The sequence below is a fragment of the Paramisgurnus dabryanus genome, chromosome 5, assembly GCF_030506205.2.
Source record: "Paramisgurnus dabryanus chromosome 5, PD_genome_1.1, whole genome shotgun sequence".
In the NCBI taxonomy this organism is placed as follows: Eukaryota; Metazoa; Chordata; class Actinopteri; order Cypriniformes; family Cobitidae; genus Paramisgurnus; species Paramisgurnus dabryanus.
Window position 1 is genome coordinate 30,168,067 of NC_133341.1, and position 20,535 is coordinate 30,188,601.

At 37.3% G+C, this 20,535-nt stretch overlaps 1 protein-coding gene across 1 annotated transcript in view; it reads left to right on the plus strand.

Moving 5' to 3' along the window:
* txnrd2.2 (thioredoxin reductase 2, tandem duplicate 2) overlaps positions 1–14,738 on the plus strand; it is a 30,020-nt gene extending 15,282 nt beyond the window's left edge. The window contains exons 13-18 of the mRNA XM_065250856.1: positions 6,675–6,811; positions 7,594–7,689; positions 10,992–11,084; positions 11,521–11,592; positions 11,762–11,859; positions 11,979–14,738. Coding sequence (XP_065106928.1) covers positions 6,675–6,811; positions 7,594–7,689; positions 10,992–11,084; positions 11,521–11,592; positions 11,762–11,859; positions 11,979–12,102 — 620 coding nt within the window. The 3' untranslated portion in view covers positions 12,103–14,738. The remainder of the gene's footprint in view (positions 1–6,674; positions 6,812–7,593; positions 7,690–10,991; positions 11,085–11,520; positions 11,593–11,761; positions 11,860–11,978) is intronic.
* Positions 14,739–20,535: the final 5,797 nt, after the last annotated feature.

Consider the following 20,535-nt stretch of genomic DNA (forward strand, 5'->3'; position numbering starts at 1 on the left):
AGAATTTTTTTATTTATTATTGATTTGATCACTTCTGGTCCTAGAAATTCCCTAATATAGTATTTCCAGGTTTTCCGTGACCCTGATAAATGTGGAATAAATTTGTATTCAGACAACTCAAAAGCTTCTGAAGAGCAATACTAAATAAAAGATAAGATCTTAAAGCAAAATACTGTAGTAACAGTCAACACCATGGGTCTGGGGGTCCATGATGGTATTTGTGGGGGTCTTCCAAATATTGAATACAAAATATTTTTTGGAAAATAAAATAAAATAAGAGGTCAGATATGCAGAAGATGATGGAAAAAAAAGACCAGCAGACACTTTAATGGCCCAGATCAAACAAGAGACTCTTAAACAACTATCACAAAACTAAACAGCCATTTATTGTTCAGGTAAAGTACAGAGTATGAATTTAGGTAGGGTATGTAAACTTATGAGCTCAGTTGTGTAATAATAAGCAAGTAGTGGTCACACTAGACTTTCTGCATGCTGTATATTGGCAGCAACTGGATATGATATCATGCGCTAACATGTTTTTATTCACACATCATGGATTTCAGCCATTATGTTTTTTTATTGATGTATAAAATAGGATTGTGCAATAGTTATTTTAGTTTTTCCGTGACGTATATCATCTATTGGTCAGTGAAACGAAAGGTCATACAGTAAGTGTTGGCTGTTGGCATGGTGAATAACAGGACCATAGAGAGGATGCTGTGTTTCTGCCTTATCTGTTGTCTCAGTGGAAACCCATAACACAAGCATTTTTAATCTCCCTCATGGCAACTAATGGAGCAGATTCATTTCTCTTCTCGTCTCTTCCACCCTTCCGTTCTTCCTCTGAGCTGCGTCCTTCTGCAGGTGGCTGGATTAAAACCAGGAAGTGCAACATTTCCTCCATTGATGTCGTGCTTTTATGAGGCTTGAAGAAGGGAAATAATGTACATTTACTGTCTTTGTATTACTTATTAAACTAGTAATTAGGAAAAAATTATTGAGGGGACCGTTTTTTATGAAAAAGATAAGCCTGTAAAAGTTATGTAGGTCATCATTTTTACTGGGGGGCATATACATGCAGGGTTATTATTATGAACTAAAACTATTAAACCGAATATATATTTTTTAAAGTGATTAAAAATGAAGTATGAATATTATTTCAAGTAAAAACAAAAATTTGATTTGGTACCTTAGTAATCATTTAGGCATTGAATTATTACCTGAAACTAAAACTGAAATAAAAAATATTGAACTTATATGGCAGTGTTAAGCAATATAAAATAAAAAAATTGAGATTTATTATTTTCATTATTAACAAATGTATTATTTTAATTTATTAATGAATTATTCGCTAAAGTGTTAACGCTGACAGCCCTGCTAAAAATAAAAGCTTATTTAAAGTATATAAAAAACTAGAATAAAAACGTTAATGTTAATGGAAATGTAATAATGCAAAACTTTTTTAATGTAGTGTGGCCAGTCATTTAATGCGATTCGATGGCTTGAAAATGCTATTTTTTTTTTAAACAAGGTTCATGAAAACAGTATTATCATACTGACTAAAGTACTGGCCTGGCTTTCAACATACATAATTTTTTATCGTTTTCGCAAATCCATATGAACAGGGATCTTTTTGGCAGCATTGTTGCCTTTACACAAGACTTTTCAAAAATGCAAAAAAAAAGTACATCGATGTTATGGGGGTGGGCAATATGACCAAAATCTTATATCAAAATCTTATTATAGGATTCATTTTATATCATGATAACGATCACGGTAGAGTTTTTTTGTAATAAGGATTTTATGTTATTAACTCATTCCCCGCCAGCCTTTTTTTTTTTGAGAAGTTGCCGCCAGCATTTTTTGTGCTTTTCACAAAAGTTTCACATAATGCTTTCCAGGAAAATTTTCTTCTAAAAATATTTAAACATGCAAATGCATCAAAGAAAGAATAGACCCTCTGCTTTCAAATAAACAATAAACAAACAAACAAAACGGGAAAAAAGAACTGTTTCATACTATCTTTATTTTTTCTCTGCTCTTAAATATGGGTATTTTTCTTCAAAATATATATTTTATATATTTTTTTATCAAAAACCTGAAATCATTGCATTTTTGTGAAGGGATTTTGTTGGAGATCATATTCAGAATGACTATCAAAACAATTGAATAAATAATTTTTTGCTTCAGTTTTTTTTTATAAATTAGGTAAGTTTACTTTTTCATAAACACTTAATTCAAGAAAAATTTTCTTGTTCCATTGCTTGTTATAAGGACAGATTCACTTAAATTTAATTTTTTTGGTCTAAAAACTAGTAATTTTGCTCATCAAGAAAATAAATCTTAATAAAAAATTTTTTTTAGATATTTTTACTGAAAACAAGACAAAATTACTAAGTAAGAAAGTCTTTTTTTGCCGTGCTTGTTTTAAAACTGCAGTACTTAAATATGTGTGCAAATGTTACGTTTTCGTGAACATGTGCACAGCAATGTGAAGTAGGTGTGCAACCTCTATAGAGATGATAGTCCAAAATTTTTACCGGTTGACTAACTTCTACCGGTTTGTCATACCAACTGGTTTATTGCCCACGCCAATGCTGTTATTTAAACACACCATCAGCTGTTTCTCTATAATTAAGCACGTTTACATGCACACAGTGGCGGCCGGTGACTTCTCTTCCGAGGGGCGCAAATTCAAAATACGTGCTAGGAGTGTCGTGTGTTGCTCGTCATGTCAAAATATGTGTTTTTTGCATCAGTTGAACCATATGCATCATGCGTCTTATCAAAATACTTGCCTGCTGCACACTCGTCGGAAGCGTTTATGATAAAAGAGATGCGAAATTTGAGTAATAAGGAATAAACTTGTATCAGTTTTTACTTAAATCGTTTATGGGCTTTCCCAGATAAAAGAAAAACGTTTGCATGACCTTAATCGGCGCTGTTGTTTTATCTATTCTTCTGTTGGACCCGCGAGTCGATAAGACTCAATTAAAATCTTGCCAGGCAGATTGTTGTGTCTATTAGCAAGTTGGCCTTGAGAGTTGTACAACACCATGCTTTGTTCTTATGCATTATCAGGGCCAGCTGTCCGTGTGTGTATGAGAGCAGGCGTGGGGTCTGATTTCTCAGGCTTCGTCCTTATCAGCGGCTCTCTGTTGTTGTGTCCAGCCTTCACAATGCCCAGCGAAGTTCCAGGAGCCCAAACAGACAGAAGGAGAGACAGGAAGGGTATCGCAGGAATGCCCCGCTCCAGTCTGACGCAGATACTCGTGCTTTTACCAGTTTACAGTAATTATCGTTTCAGCCTCTGTACTTGGGATGAACCAATAAAATGCATGTTCTCACTGTTATTAGGCCGCCTTTGCACCAAAGTCAAGGACGCTCCTTGGTTGTAAAGGATATCTCGGAGGGGTTCATGGCTGTTGGAATGTGGTGTAAAACAAAGACGTCTTTCACTCCTTTTTTTGGGAAGGCTGATGTAGTTTGTGAAAAAAGTTAATAAAAAAAAAACTACTAATACTGTGCTGAAAAGTAGAAAAAAAATCTCTATACTAAAAAGTAAAGAAAAATAAGATAACTTGTTTGTGCCAGTCAGAAACGAAGCCCTTTTCAGCATTGTACATCGTTCAGCAGCCCAGTACACATTACCTGTCTGCAGTGGAGTATGATAAGGGTATGCTCATCCATTAAGATATGATGTCATCTGCTTCATTGTTTGTTTAAAAACAGTTCATGTCTTGTGTGTTGAGAGGGCAATATTGTTGCACAAAAGTACATTAATATGATACGAGAGTGCAAACCTCTCTCCTTGTGGGTTTCCTTTGCCTTCGCAAAATACTGGACGCACCCTATGAGATTTGTGCTGAGCTTTTAAAGGGACACTTTTGTGAAAAATGCTCATTTTCCAGCTCCCCTTGAGTTAAACATTGATTTTTACCGTTTTGAAATCCATTCAGCTGATCTCTGGGATTGGCGGGTCCACTTTTAGCATAGTTTAGCATAATCTATTGAATCTGATTAGACCATTAGCATCACGCTAAAAAATAACCAAAGAGTTTTGATATTTTTCCTATTTAAAGGGATAGTTCGGCCAAAAATGATATTAAACCCATGATTTACTCACCCCCAAGCTGTCCGAGTTGCATATGTTCATCGTTTTTCAGACAAACACATTTTTAGATATTTTATAAAATGTTTTAGATCTTTCAGTTGATTAAATGTAATGTTACGGGGTCCACCCATAGTCCACGACCTTCAAGTCCAAAAAAAGTGCGTCCATCCATCACAAAATAAATCCAAACGGCTCCAGGATGATAAACAAAGGTCTTCTGAGGGTAATCCGCGCGGTGTTGTTGTAGAAATATCCATATTTAAAACTTTATTAACGTAATTAACTACCTTCCGGTAGCGCTACCATCTTAGTCGCGTCCGCATTCAGGATGAGAGCTTACGCAGCCTACGGAGGCTACTCTGCTGCTGCTCTGTGCCCCCGCCCTACGAATTTGACATACGTCACTAAGAAAAGTGCGTACACTACGCTAATACTCTCTCCTGAATACAGAGGAGTCTAAGATGGCGGCGCTACCGGAAGGTAGTTAATTACGTTAATAAAGTTTTAAATATGGATATTTCTACAACAACACCGTGCGGATTACCCTCAGAAGACCTTTGTTTATCATCCTGGAGCCGTTTGGATTTAATTTGTGAAGGATGGACGCACTTTTTTTGGACTTGAAGGTCGTGGATCCCGTAACATTACATTTAATCAACTGAAAGATCTAAAACATTTTCTAAAATATCCGAAAATGTGTTTGTCTGAAAAACGATGGACATATGCCACTCGGACAGCTTGGGGGTGAGTAAATCCTGGGTTTAATATCATTTTTGGCCAAACTATCCCTTTAATTTTCCGGTGGTTTTAGTACACAATGTAACCACAGAAGAGTCAAGTTTTAAATGGGGAAAAATATTGAAAATCTTTGGTTATTTTTAAGGGCAATGCTAATGGTCTACTCAGATTTAATGGATTATGCTAAGCTATGCTAAAAGTGGTACCGCCAGAATGGATTCCAAAATGGTAAAAATCAAATATATAACTCTAGAGGAGCTGGAAAATGAGCATATTTTCAAAAAAGTGGAGTGCCCCTTTAATTAAAACGGCCAGAACGTATCGCAATCGCAAATCTTTGGCTTAGCCTGAAGTGTGCGTATGTGCGCTCAAACTGCGTCCTAGGCGTTTGCAAATCCTTCAGTGCTCGAGCTCTCTACCCCTATGTTGCACTTAGTGCAAGGAGTGCTCATGGGATTTGTAGTTTTGTAGTGTCATACTGCCCATTGTTCATTATTTCACATGACTTTTAAGAAAACTACAATTAACTCTTTCCCCGCCATTGACGAGTTATCTCGTCAATTAAGAAAAACACTTCCCTGCCAATGATAAGTTTTTACGGCAATCCATATATCCGCAACTATTCACTAGGTGATGCTTTTACACAACTTATAAAAACACTGAAGCATCCACTGATCCAAAAACAGTAAAAACTTTGTGTATGTTTTGATCATCGTTCTGAATCTGATCTCTAAGAAAAGCCCTTTACAAAAATCCAATTATTTCATATTTTTTGCTCAATTTTTTTGATTTTTGAAGAACGTACCCATATCTGAGAGGTAATAAAAGAGAACAAATGAAGATCGGATGAATCAAACAGATGGTCTGTACTTTTATGTAATATATTGTATGTTTATATATTTAAAGAAGAAAAATTTCTATAAAGCATTAAACATTTGTAAAAATCATAAATGCTGGCACTGGCTGGGAATTTTTTTTAAATGCTGGCGGGGAAAGAGTTAAAAAATGATATTCAACCCGCCTAAGTGTCTAGTGGGAGTGGCTGTCTTACCCGCAATAGGTGAAATCTACCCGCATTTGGTGCGTTAGTGGGTGTTAATGTCAAGCCCTGGTCACATTTGTGTACCATTTCACCAAAACCAATTAGTCTCCAAGACAATAAACTTCAAGACCGGCCTATCACAAGACTTGACCAAAAAAGTGACCTTTAACAGTGAAGCATTTCCTTTTCTCCCTCTAAATCTCTCGTTCTCACTCACTTGGAGTGATAGACACATACCCACACGTCTCTCCGGCTCAGGTCTGGTTGTGGCGGAGCAGGAGGAAGTTATTTCTGACTTGGAGGCAGGAAAAGGGGCTTTAGGGTTTGTTGTTCTTGCAGGCTGATAGCATCTACATGGCTTCTGCTGCAAACATTGTTTATTGTCATACCTACGAAGCCGGCGTGATTGGCCAGTCTGTGCATTTGTGTGTGTCTCAGACTCCATGGAGGGGGGAGATGGACGAGCGTCGACAGCCTCTCTCAGCCCTCCGACAGGAAGTGACAGAAATGACACCGCAGGCCCCAGGTGGCTGATGGGATATGCTTCCAGGTCTCCATATTACTGAAACCACACACATTCACACACTTCTCTCCCCAGCTGTGCATTTGTTTTCTTTTGTAATCTCGGGATAAGATTTTACCCTCTAATCTTAAAGCGTTAACCCACCCCTCGCAATCCCCCGACAGGCTGAGGTGGTCAGAAACAGTGAACAGTTTCCCGACCCGCACGCCTCCAGTATATCACTCTACCTGTCATTGCTTTCTGTTTTTTTACTTTAGGCCGAGCACCCGAAACCAAGACCCTCAATTTGGAACAGGTCGGGGTGGAGATCAACAAAGAATCCGGGAAAATAATCGTGGCCGCTGACGAAGCAACATCAGTGCCAAACATTTACGCTATCGGGGACATCGCTGAGGTACGATTGGTTGAGGATTGATAGAAATACACACGTGGGAATAATGGTGCTTATTCGGGAACACACACACGCACACATGCACAACCCAGCTGGAAAGCAACAGAGCTACAGCATATTCCTGTCTGTCAGTTCAATCATTATGCTGGAAGGTCAATGACCTGTAACATCTCCGACACAACTGGCTGCCTGGATCAAATATCCCAGCTGCCTGTCATTCATAAGCAGCTGTGTAACTTCACAAAACTAGTGAAGAGTTTTTTTAGTCTATACTACTACATCACTTTTAAATAAAAAGTGCACTGTTGTGCTGCACCTGGCTGTCTGGGTGGCGTCCGTACACGGAGCCAAACTCCTGAGGCGTTTTCTTGGACAGCAGGATGTGCAGAAGTTATCAGACAGGTTGCTTTTGCCATTAGTCAGTGAATGAGAATTCGCCTGCCGGCGCTGCTTGTTCCTGTGTTGTTACTGTAGGCATGTAAGCGAGTTTTTTTCCAACGCACTGATTGGCAGCCGTCCACCTTTGCACTGTAATCATCATCGTGACTGACAGCCGTGTGATATCGAGTTGATGTTAATCTCCGAAACGTCTGATCGGACTAATCGCAGCTAGATTTACACTTAACCACGACGCAATTTGCTTCGCATTGTGTTTAATTGCATTTTAAACCGTTTCAGATGTGGAGCCCGGCAAGCTGCTTGGTATTTGTAGGCTGGATTTGCCATTGAAAACATCTGTGTACGTGTGTAAATGTTTCATGGTCGAAACACGCTCTGTGTTTTAGGGTCGTCCTGAGTTGACCCCGACTGCCATCAGGGCCGGAAAGCTCCTGGCCCGCAGACTGGTGGGCCAATCCACTGAGCTCATGAACTATGAAAACGTGAGTTTGTTGTTACGCATACACACACTTTGTGTTTCTCCGTTTGTATTTGCATGGGTATTAGGCACATTTTTTCGTATTACTTTCACAGCTGGGATTTGGGGGGGGGCTGAATCCAGAAAGTAAATTTCAAGGGGGAATTAAAAATATAGAGGATTTCCCCTTTTTTTTCATGTTATAAGCATCAAACACTATGCAAATTTAATTATTATAATGGGGGATTACACTTTATTTCGATAGTCCACTTCAACCATGACCGTAGCCATGAGGTCACCTCGAAGTTCTCTAAATGACTAGTTTTTCGAAACAACTCATATTGTCATTCACGTATATAATTAAGTTGTAAAGTTACGGTACAAATGTACTAATTAAAGTAAATTTCTACTTTAGTAGTACTTTAGGGCACCTGAATAAGTAAACAATACCAGTAATACTTAAATAAATTTTTAAGTGTATTAAAATAAATGGTGTCTCAAAATAGCACAGTTGTGTACACTTAGATTTTCATAACTTAATCTTAAGAAATACTAAAGACAAATTTAGTATATTGGTATATTAGCTACAAAATAAGTGCGTGAAAATAGTACATTTACTATTAAGTGTAGTTAAAAAGTGTATTTAGGGATAGCACTTGTTTATTTAAAGGCGCCATGAAACAGAAGTAGCGACTGTCTTATTTTGTCTGTGGTGACGTACAGTACTGTGCAAAAGTCTTAGGCCGTCATGACAGAATTGTATTTGTTGTTTTTGCAATGTTACAGTGATCGTATATTATTGTTTCTCAGTCTCTTTAATATAATACATCCAGAAAATACAGAAAATGTGTATATAGTGTTAAAAACTGTATAAAAATGTAAACGGATGTGTCACGTTTTTAGGGTAAACTCCCCTTCCACTTGAGCAATAGCAGGAAACCGCAGGATCTCTTTCTAATTTTAAATACATTTTTTACTTCATTCTGCTCTCAAACGCTCAAGATGTGTTTAGTGCCAAGAGAGTTCACACTAAACACCGATAATGCCTAAAGAAGACATTTAGTCCTGAAAATTATTATTTTTATTTTTTGTACATATGTTCTGCATTTTCTGTTTGTATCGTAATAAAATAGATTGAAAAATAAATATGGATGGTCTTAAAATAACAAATCTGGTGGTGGTGGCCTAAGACTTTTGCACAGTGCGGCAGGACAGCCAGGACTTAAATTCGTCCATCGCGAACTGATTGGATCGTGAAGTTCGTGTTGCTATTTGCTAATTGTTGCGTGCGATTTTTTTTTTTTCCTGGACTCCGCCCACCTGCCATACCATATGACCGGAGTAAAGAGATTGTTTCAGAGAGTGGACGAGATTTGCATTTTTGTTTAAGATTATTAGGGCACATGTTTTTTTTAAATAATAAAGCTCAAAGATAAGTCATTTGTAAAAAAAAAAAAAAAACTATATTCCAAAATAAATTACAGTTTTTTATTTTAATTTCATTGGGATTGCGGTAACGTCCAATGCGCATTCACCAGAGAGTATCAGCTTGGGACATAGCGTAGGGGTTTTCCATATATGATTTAAAAATATAAAGCGTGTCCCCAACTAGAGTTTCTTGAGGAAATCTCAACTATTTCCACCACTGATTATTGTATTGGAAAAATATCTTAGCAATTGTGTGGCATTACTACAAGCATTACATAAATATCTGGTTACACAGATCAGTATTTTATGCACTGCTTTTAATTAGTGCTGATTTAAGAAAAATGTAATCAATAAGAAATTGTGTACTCCATTACAGTCGCTTAATTCTAAGGATAATACATTCTCAAAAACAAATAAAAATATACCATTTATTATTACAGTAATGATAATTCAAAAAAATGTAATAAAAAATAAACAGGTATACATTTTATATATATATATATATTTGGTTTTGGGAATCTTTCTTCTATAGTATTTCTTGCTATGCACATATATAAAAATTAGTGCTTACAAAATAAAAGTGATTTTTTTTGCATAATATACCTTATTATAACATTATTATGTATATAAAAAATACAGACACATTCATGTATGTATTTAAGAAACATTTACGTGTGTGTGTGTGTGTGTGTGTGTGTGTGTGTGTGCGTGTTTGTGTGCGTGCGTGCGTGCGTGCGTGCGTGCGTGCGTGCGTGCTAGCGTGCGTGCGTGCGTGCGTGCGTGCGTGCGTGTGTGTGTATATATATATATATATATATATATATATATATATATATATATATATATATATATATATATATATATATATATATACATACATACATATACATACATATATACACATACAATATATATATATTTTTATATATATATAAAATATATATATATATATATATATATATATATATATATATATATATATATATATATATATATATATATATATATATATATATATATATTTTATATATATATAAAAATATATATATATTCTTTATATATTCTTTATGATATATATATATATATATATATATATTCTTTATATATTCTTTATGATATATACATTTAAAATTATATATAAAAAATTATATATAAAAAAAATCTCGAAAATGAATACATGTATGTGTGTGTGGTTAAATATCCATAATAATTAAACACAGTACACACATATATTATGCAAAGAGTCACTTTTATTGTTTTATGCAATTTATCGCGATTAATCTTTGCCCAGCACTATTAAACTATATGTAACATGTAGAATGTATGTGACCCTGGACCACAAGACCAGTCATAAGGGTCAATTTTATGAAGTTGAGATTTATACTAAATAAATCAGCTTTCCAACGCTGTATGGTTTGTTAGGATATGATTTGGCCAAGATATTACCATTTTAAAATCTGGAATCTAAGGCTGCAAAAAAGTCAAAATATTGAGAAAATCTCATTTAAAGTTGTCCAAATGAAGTCTTTAGCAAAACATTTTACTAATGATAAATATTTTTTATATATTTATGGTAGGAAATTTACAAAACATCTTCATGGAACATGGTCTTTACTTTACTTTATCTTCATTTAATCATTTTGACCCATGCAATGTATTGTTGGCTATTGCTACAAATATACCCATGCTACTTATGGCTGGTTTTGTGGTCCAGGGTCACATATTATATAAGAATATGAATAAATACTATTTAATATCTTTTTTTACTTTAAATGGTAGAAGATTTTTTAATATATGTGTATTATTATCTAGTTATGTGATGCATTTATTTGGATTTTTTAATGTGTAACATATTTTGCATGTGTATTTTTTTTACTGTATGTTTCACTTTGTGTTTAGGTGGCCACTGCAGTGTTCACTCCTCTTGAGTACGGCTCTGTCGGTCTGTCTGAAGAAGCGGCCGAAAGAAGATATGGCAAAGACCAGATTGAGGTAAACACCACGTGTTTTATATTACACGATCTGTATTTTCAATAACAATTTCAACTTCCGCTATAAAACCAAAATGGTAAACATGAATCACTAGCAACACTACTTGCACACCTGCACGGCTCTCAGACCCAAAGCATTTAGGGGGGGTGTGGCTTTAGGCGTGAATCAGATTTGATTGACAGGTCTGTAGGATGGCTGATTGATTCTTGTAGAGGTCGATGAGAGACGATCTGAGCGAAGTATCCCATTGGCCCTGACAGCCGTGTGCCGGCACACCTGGACGTGCACTCTTAAGCGCGTTCGGTATCGAGGATTTCAGTGGAAAAAAAATGTTTAGCGCTGTAACCATAATAGCAGCTTGTTCAGAAATGACACGCTTAAGTACCTGATGATTCAGAAGTTTATCACAGCGTCTCTGTGTTGTCTGATTTAACAGGTGTACCATGCATTCTACAAACCGCTGGAGTTCACAGTGGCCCTAAGAGATGCCAGTCAATGCTACATTAAGGTAACCTACAACATTCGAACCTACATCATTTGCATTGCCTAATGTTCTGCTTTCTCAGATTAAGTTATAGGTCATCATTTGTTTTTGGTTGATCAGGGATCAATCAGTCCCTATAAAATGGACACAGGGTCTTAAGGGGTACATTAATACCTATTTTTTTCTCTTTCAGGTGGTTTGTTTAAGGGAAGCTGAGCAGCGTGTACTGGGTCTGCATTTCACCGGGCCGAACGCCGGTGAGGTCACACAAGGCTTTTCTCTGGGCTTCCAGTAAGTTTGCATCCTCTGTACTCGAGATCAAATCAGATTACAGTGTTTCATTACATGCACACTAAGTGTTAAACAGCTATAAATGGATAAATACTGAGTCTGTGTCTTTAAATCTACAGGTGTGGGCTCACCTACGCCCATCTGAGAAATACGGTCGGGATACATCCCACCTGTGCCGAGGAGCTGACCAAACTTAATATCACCAAACGCTCGGGTCTGGACGCCATGGTAACGGGCTGCTGAGGTTAAGCATCCCCTCCCTGATCTTTCGAGCACACGGGACCAACAGAGATAGAGAGAGAGATTATTGTGAGGTCATACAGGGATACAAAATGAAACAAGATTCTAGGTATACAGGAAGGCTTTCTCCGCACACGCAACTTTGACCTTTAAGCCACACAACCAATGCAAATCCATCACAGCAGCACTCCAATATTTAATTTTACTACTATATATATAAATATGATTGCTACAGTGTAGGTCTGCATTTCAATTATATCACATTCCGGCTCTAACAAGTAACGCCTATACCCCAACTGTAAATCATTGTTTTCACACCAAATCCAGGAGACTTCTGCAAGCTTTCTACCGTTGGTCAAGATAATCCAATAAGGTCCTCGTGTTTACACTACAGAGATCCAGGTTAGAGCAACACCAACCACAAGCGCCGCTGCGAAGAGATAAACACGTCCATAAATCAGGATTAAGACCCCATTACGGTTTGCTGAAATGAGAAGCGTAAGAAAAAGCGGCCTAATGTTTCTAAAATATATTCTGCAAATATTGTTGTTTCTCCGGCTGTACTTCCTGTCCATTAGTCATGCGCCAGCCTTGACACTGATGAATGGGATAGGCCCGTCGCAACGGTGACACCAGCCCATTTCCCAGGAACGTAGACAAACACTCGGCCAGCAGCGTGTCACTCAAACGCAGAGCCCGGTCGTGGACAGAGTGAGCGCTTGTTTAGTCCAGGATTTCGGGAAGATCCCAAGAGCACAGGCGGAGCAGAGAGTACACTGTAATAACATACACAAGGCCTGGAGAGGACATTTGTGCTTTTGTTAGTGCCGCAATTGCCCTGCAGGTGGCAGTGTTAGCTTCCTTTTCCCACTGATCTTTAGTCACACATGGGAAGGATGAAGTGTGAACCATTAAGTCATTACGAGTTTAAGTCACAGTTAATCACCGGCTGAGTTTAAGATGAATTGAAGGCTTACCGAGCGTGCTGCGTTTCGTAGGTTTAGCTTATCTGTTGTTTGTGTATTTGGCTAATAGCTTCGGCCGACGGTGCTGCCGCCCGCTTTGAGGGCACTTACACGGCAGCTATTCCCAAAAGTTGAATTTGGAAATCTGTAACACTTCCTCTTTACTTTCAAACCATTTAAAATTGATGTTAAAGGAACAGTTCACCCCAAAATTAAAATTTGCATATACGGTATGTTAATCACCCTCAAGCCATCCTAACGGAAGGCAGTCAGGGTTATATTAAATAAAATTCTGGCTCTTTTCTGTTTTATAGTGGTATCGGATGGTGCCCCATTTTTAATCCAGTCATCAAAACTAAGTAATACACTTATTAAATACTTTTTGAGGTAAAGCGCTGAGTTTTTGTAACGCTGGGTCCGAGGTCAGCCTCCGGCCGTAGTTTTTATAAAAATGTTTTACAAAACCCATCAGAAGACATTGAATAATTGTATGGATTTGTTTTTGATGAATGGATGCAGTTTGTGGAGGTTTAAAAATGGGGCACTATCCACTTGCCATTATAAAGCTAAAAAGCGACAGAATATTATTTAATATAACTTATTATTTATTAAGACTGTGTTTGGCTAAAAGAAGAAAGGCATGTACAACTACGATTGGCTTGAGGTTAAGTAAAATATGAGTAAAAGACGAATTTTTGAAGGATATCAACGTTTTTAATATTATATGAAAAAGAGATTAATCCACATGTCTCCATACGGAAGAATGTGTATCATATCGTTTTAGAAAACCATAAAAGTATGCAAATGGTGAAAACTACTGTACTTTTTCTTTTGTGTTCTTGATGGTAAAGATGCGGTCATGGCCAAATTTTGCATCGTTTAATACATCTATTCATGCTAGGAGTTTAAATGAGAGAGGCCCGCACTGGATTTTTGGGAACGCCATTGATTTACAAGTGAGCTTGTGTGCTGGAAAGAAGGGTACTGGTGGAGTTTGTTTTTGTTTGAAGTCTAATCTGCCCTGGCTCTGATTAATGAGCTTAAGAGCGGAGTGACAGGTTGCCGTGGTGATGGAGAGGAGCACTGCGCTACCAGGTTTATTTGTACCCGGGGATGATGGGTGGGAGGGGGTAACGTGTGCTCGACTCAGGGACGGGGTGCTGAATGAAGACCCCTGACCCCAACACAGTACCACCAACAGCTTTGCTGTATCAAGGCTCACATGTATACACACACACACACACAGCTGATGGGTGGGGCTGCACAACGATGCAAAATATATGAAAGTTTGTGTTTATAGAAGTTTATGACAAGTTTATCTTTCAAAGTGGTCTACGAAATGTCTGTATGATTTATGTGATCAGTCCGAGGCTTCATTTGTGTCATTCATACATCGAGACAGCAGCTCCAGCCCGTGAACACACACATACAAACACATGCACACACAGTAAAGGGTCGGGGTTCAACTTTCAAGGGCCCAGCTAATGATGACTTGTGCTAAAAGCCCAAACTGGAGAGGGCAAGTCTGATGTCACCTGGCGTCCAGTTTTATTTTTGTAAATAGAGATGCCTTATTTGCTATAGAGGCTTGTACTGGATAATTTATATGTGTAATAAATTATGAAAATGTACACTTGCACTATTAAAAATTGATGAATTGTAATCTGCTCTGTTTTTTTAGATGCCGTGCGTGCATTCATTTACAGTGTAATAAGGCTTTTGCTTGACATCCAAAGGGATTTGCAGTGCACTGATGCTATATGTATATAAAACCGTGTCAGAGTAGCTTTAATGTCATTTTAAACTTTAATAAAAAAATAATTTCTGATCGTTTACTCACCTCCATGTCATCCAAGATGTTTATGACTTTCATTGTTCAGTTGAGAAGAAATAAAGTTTTTTGAGGAAAACATTTCAGGATTTTCCATATAGTGGACTTCAACAGTTTAGTTTCAGTGCAGTTTATGCATCTTCAAAGGGCTCTAAATGATCCCAACTGAGGCATAAGGGTCTTATCCAGTGAAACAATGGAAATAATTAACAAAAAAAAGTACTTCCACAACTTCTCATCTTGCACTAGCCGTGTGACTCGCCAGTGTGACCTTACGTCTTACGTTATCTCATCGAAAGGTCACGCGTTAAAAATGTGAAACGCACACTTGCAGGCCATTTTAAACAATAAACTGACACAAATACATTAATTAGTATCGTTTCGCTAGATAAGACCCTTATGCCTCGATTGGGATCATTTAGAGGCCTTTGAAGCAGCATTTAAACCGCAATTTTAAAGTGCATTGAAACTGTAAACTGTTGAGATCAACTATATGAAGAAAACTTCTGGAATGTTTTCCTCAAAAAACTTTATTTTCTACTGAACAAAGAAAGACATAAACATCTTGAACGATGTGGGGTGAGTAAATTATCTGGATTTTTTTATGAAAGTTAAATATTTCTTTAACCATATACAGTTTGTACACAGTAAAATAAAACCATGTTTATTCAAGGCTAAAGTGCTACACGAGACAAATGCTAATATTTATGCTAATGCTTTATTTCCAAATTTAAAAATATTTTTAATTACAGAAAATTTTTATAAATATATGTTTCACATTTTTGGGTGCATTTTGGCATAACTTTTCAATGTATTAAAACCATTCCATTATTGCAACCATTGTTATATGCACATTAATGATATTTCAATTGCAGACTCTACACAGACTGTACAAAGTTAAATTGTCTTAAACAAATAAATTTAAACATATTGTGCATTCGTAACTTTTCAGGGTATTGCGGTTATTTCGGTGTGCTTTGCGGCTCTACACAGACTGTACATAATTACATTTTCTTAAATAGAAAATGTTAAATATATTGTGTAGGGATGTAACGATAAACCGTGCAATTATGCTTGCTTTGCTTCTCAATGAATTATGGTGAAATACCACTACATCCAAAAGCCAGAGGGCGCTCTCGTGCAGAAACTCAATATGCGACGCAGAAGTACCATTTAATTCAATTCAACTTATATAGTGCTTTTCACAATTGTTAAATTGTTTCAAGTAGCATTACATTAATAAAAGCAGGAAAAAACAGCAGCTAAGATTAAACCGTACTAGCAAGCGTAGAAATAATGTAACGTATAGAAGAGAGTTCTAAGTTAAGCCAATGTCAGCTGACTCCATAGGGCAGTGGTTCCCAAACTTTTTCACCGTGTGGCCCCCCTTGTTTATGGTGCATTCCTTCGCGGCCCCCCAAAGAAAATTTGTGACAAAAAAAACGCTCTAAAACTCAACATTGGTTAGTAGCGTTAATTTTTTTAGGTTTAATTACTGAGAATTCGTGATAAATTAATGTATTTCATAAAATGTCATAAAACTGGGGCCCCCTGGCACCATCTCGTGGCCCCCCTGGAGGCCCCGGCCCCCAGTTTAAAAAAAACCACTGCCCTAGGGGTTGAAAAAACTCCTAGGAGAAAAGAACCCTGATTTAATCAGGAAGAAAATGTTGTGCGACTCGACACAGACTGAACATAATTAAATTGTCTTAAATAGATATTTACAAATATATTGTAGATTCATAACTTTGCAAGGTATTAACTCTTTCACTGCCAGCGTTTTTTTAAAAAGTTGCCAGCCAGCGCCAGCGTTTTTCATGATTTTCACCAAAGTTTAATGCCTTCCAGAAAATGTTCTTCTTTAAATATATAAACATACAATATACCAAATGAAAGAACAGACCCTCTGCTTTCAAACAAAAAAAACCCCGTTTCATCCTACCTTCAATGGTTCTTTTGCAATCAGCTTTTGAATATGGGTAGGTTTCTGCAAAAACACCACATTTTGAGCAAAAAGCAGAGATAATTCCATTTTTTGTGACGGACTTTTCATAGAGATCCCATTCAGAGCGATCTTTAAAACCGACACGGACATGCAGCCGCTTGCCATAGGGCAATACTTCCAGGTTTAAAAAGTTGCGGAAGGGTGGATCCACCTGGTGGATAATAGCGGTATTGCGGAAAGACAGAAAATCTCGTCATTGGCGGGGAAGCGTTTTCTCTTAATTGACGAGATATCTCGTCAATGCGGGGAAAGAGTTAAAAACCTTGGTTATTGCAAACTTTTTCGGTATGTACTTTTTATTATTGCGGTTATTTCTGTGTATGTAAGCGGTAAGGCACGAGAGGCTGTGCTGTATCGTGAATAAGTAACTGCTTCGCGTCGTGCCTAACAACGCCCTTCAGCCATTACTTATTCACGATTCAGCACTTGCCTCAAGTACCTTATTGCTTTTATAAAACGGATACCACACAATATTAAAGTAAAAAAAATAAATGCAACTTTCATGAAGTTAAATCAATAAAAAGCATTCCTTCCGCTAGAAAAAATAATCCCTGACCATGAACAAAAAATGTGTTCCAATGTGTAATATGCATGAAAGCTATATATGCATTGATAAACAGAACCGTTGGGTGAAGCGGTCATAGCCGGTTTTTATCGTGAATAAAGCACACCTAATCAAAATCAAGAATTGGAACTAACCATTTTATAACATGCGACTTTACACAGGCTGTACATAATAACATTGTCTTAAATAGAAAAAATAAATATATTGTGCATTCATAACTTTTCAAGGTATTGAAAACATTCAGTTATTGCAAACATAACCATATGCGTGTTTGCAATTGCGGTTATTTCGGCTTGTCGTATCGCTCTACACAGACTGTACATACTTAAATTGTCTTAAATTGAAAATTAAAAATATATTGTGTATTCATATTATGTGCTGTTTTTTATGCAAACAAGCTAGACAGATGTCTTGGCCGACTCCGTCTGTGTATATATACGTGTGTGAGAGAGAGTGTATGTAAGGTCATCTCCTCTGAGGAGCTCTCTATCAGCAGGGGTGGTCACGCTATGACCTCTCGCTGTCTTTACTGACAGACTCCACCACAATGCCGAGCTGTCAGTCAAACCTGCGCAACAACAGTGGTGGAAATTCTTCTCTGTTTGTTTGCTTAAGGACGGGGCTCTCACAAACCCTGAAACTCTTAACGCTGTCACCCCTTAAACTTTCCAAACTCCGAGCTCTCGCCGTAGCCATTAGGATGAAAGTTTTTCTCTCCGCCCATTTGAGAGAAAAGGATTGAGTCCTCTTTTACAAGCGACACGCTTTTAGCGCCTCTCTCCTTCGAAATGGAACAAATGTACGTAAATCCACCTTAAAACACACTTAGCGGAACATGTCAACATGTCATGCGGGGTTGGGTGGATAGTTAGCATCTTAATCCGCTGGTATTGTGAGCTGACAGTCGGAGTCAGCGTCTGTGGGCTTCCAGTCTATTGTGGATGTGAGTCAGGTAGCCCTCATCACCCTCCTGCGGGGGGTTTACAATCATGGTGGTTACCCTGCCTTACATTTGTGTCCAAAACCCTAGGAGGAGAAGCAAATATCTGCCTTGTGTAAACATACGCGAGAAATGAAGTTTGGCACAAAAAGGGGGGATTATGGGAAAAATTAATAGGGGGCAATTATGGTCTGATCGACAAGAATAGGGTGGCTTTTCCTGATGAGTGTCAGATCGAGACATCTTTAGGGTTAAAGGAGGTGGGTTAAATCTTATACAGGTTTGAAATGGCACACTAAATTTTTATTTCTGCTGTATGCTGGATGTACAGTAGTATTTAAACTTTGTGAAATTTCACTAAAAACACCCTTAAAGGGATAGTTCACCCAAAAATGAAAATTCTCCCATGGTGTACTCACCCTCAAGCCATCCGAGATACATATGTCCATAATCTTTGCAGACAAACAAAGTTTGAGTTATTTTAGAAAATGTCCTCGCTCTTCCAAGCTTTATAACGGTAGAAAACAGGTCCAAGGCTTTCAGGCCTAAAAAGTGCATCCATCCTTTACAGAAGTAATCCACATGGCTTCAATGGGTAAAAATGGGCCTTCTGAAGGTAATTAATGTGATTTTGTAAAAACAATACACATGTAAAACTATATTAACTAGTTTCCGCCACATTAAGTTTTTTTATCAATCCATTCTTTTCCAAGTTTGTTAGACATGCAATGTTACTGGACACCTCTATGATCGTAAGTATTGTGTGAAAAAACAGCCTGATCTCATGGGAATTTGCACGTTGGCTAATTCTTATAAATTCGTAAGATATGAATTGTACAAAAACGTACAATTATTAAAAAACAATAATGAAACGCTAACCCCTAACCTCACCGGGATGAAACCAAATTGTACAAAAATGTACGAATGTGGTCGTATAAATTAACTTGATTTAACCATCTCGTAAATTACGATTTGCCAAACTCTATTCTCTTATCTTTATTCAATGCGTGCACTTAATCTTTATACAGTGCGTCGTGAATGTGTTAGCATTTAGCCTAGCCCCATTCATTCCTTAGGATCCAAACAGGGATGAATTTAGAAGCCACCAAACACTACCATGTTTTCCTATTTAAAGACTGTTACATGAATAGTTACACGAGTAAGTATGGTGGCACAAAATAAAACATGGAGATTTTTTAAGCGGATAAAAAATAAGAACTATATTGTATATTGGAAGAGCACTTAGTTTGCAGCACTTCGACCTCGGGTGCAGTAATATTGAGGAAAGTTTGAGCAAAAGTGGGAGTAGTCAGGAATGATGATGTTACTGCATCTCGAGGTTAAAGTGCTGCAAACTAAATGCTCTTCCGCCATACAAAATAGTTCTCATTTTTAATCTGCTTAAAAAATCGCCACATTTTATTTTGTGCCACCATACTTATTCATGTAACTACTCATGTAACCGTCTTTAGGGAAAACATGGAAGTGTTTGGTGGCTTAGATATTCATCCCTGTTTGGATCCCAAGGAATGAATGGGGCTAGGCTAAATGCTAAAAGATTCACGATGCGCTCTACAAAGATTAAGTGCATGCATTGAATAAAAATAGATATGTATTAATTCATCTAAGTTTAGGTAAGAACATAGTAAAATATTGAAAAAATGTGGTGTGTTCCTTTAAATCTCATAAAACTGTCAGATTTGGCTTAAGACGACTTATATAACAGACATAGATCATATCTTTCTACTTTAATTGGACTTTTTGTCCTTTTTTGCATCTTGAACTTTAATTTTGGATGAACGTTTCCTTCAACTTATAAAATCCATGTTCTTTTAACCCAGAGCATCTCAGTTATACTCACTATATCCAATCTTCATTCAGGATATTGGTTCTGTGTTCTTTCACTCAACTCTTTAGGTTCACATTGGTCAAAAATTGCTGCTACTCTCTCTCTCTCTCTCTCGCTCCGCCTGTGGCACTTTGATTATTATCCTCACACTCTGTGCCATAAATCACCTTATCTTTACAGGCTTTGACAATACTTCCCACTTTACAGCCAAAACATCACCTCTGGACTGTATGGCTGGGGGAAGACGCACTTTAACTGAACACAATGTGTTGTCTCTCTCT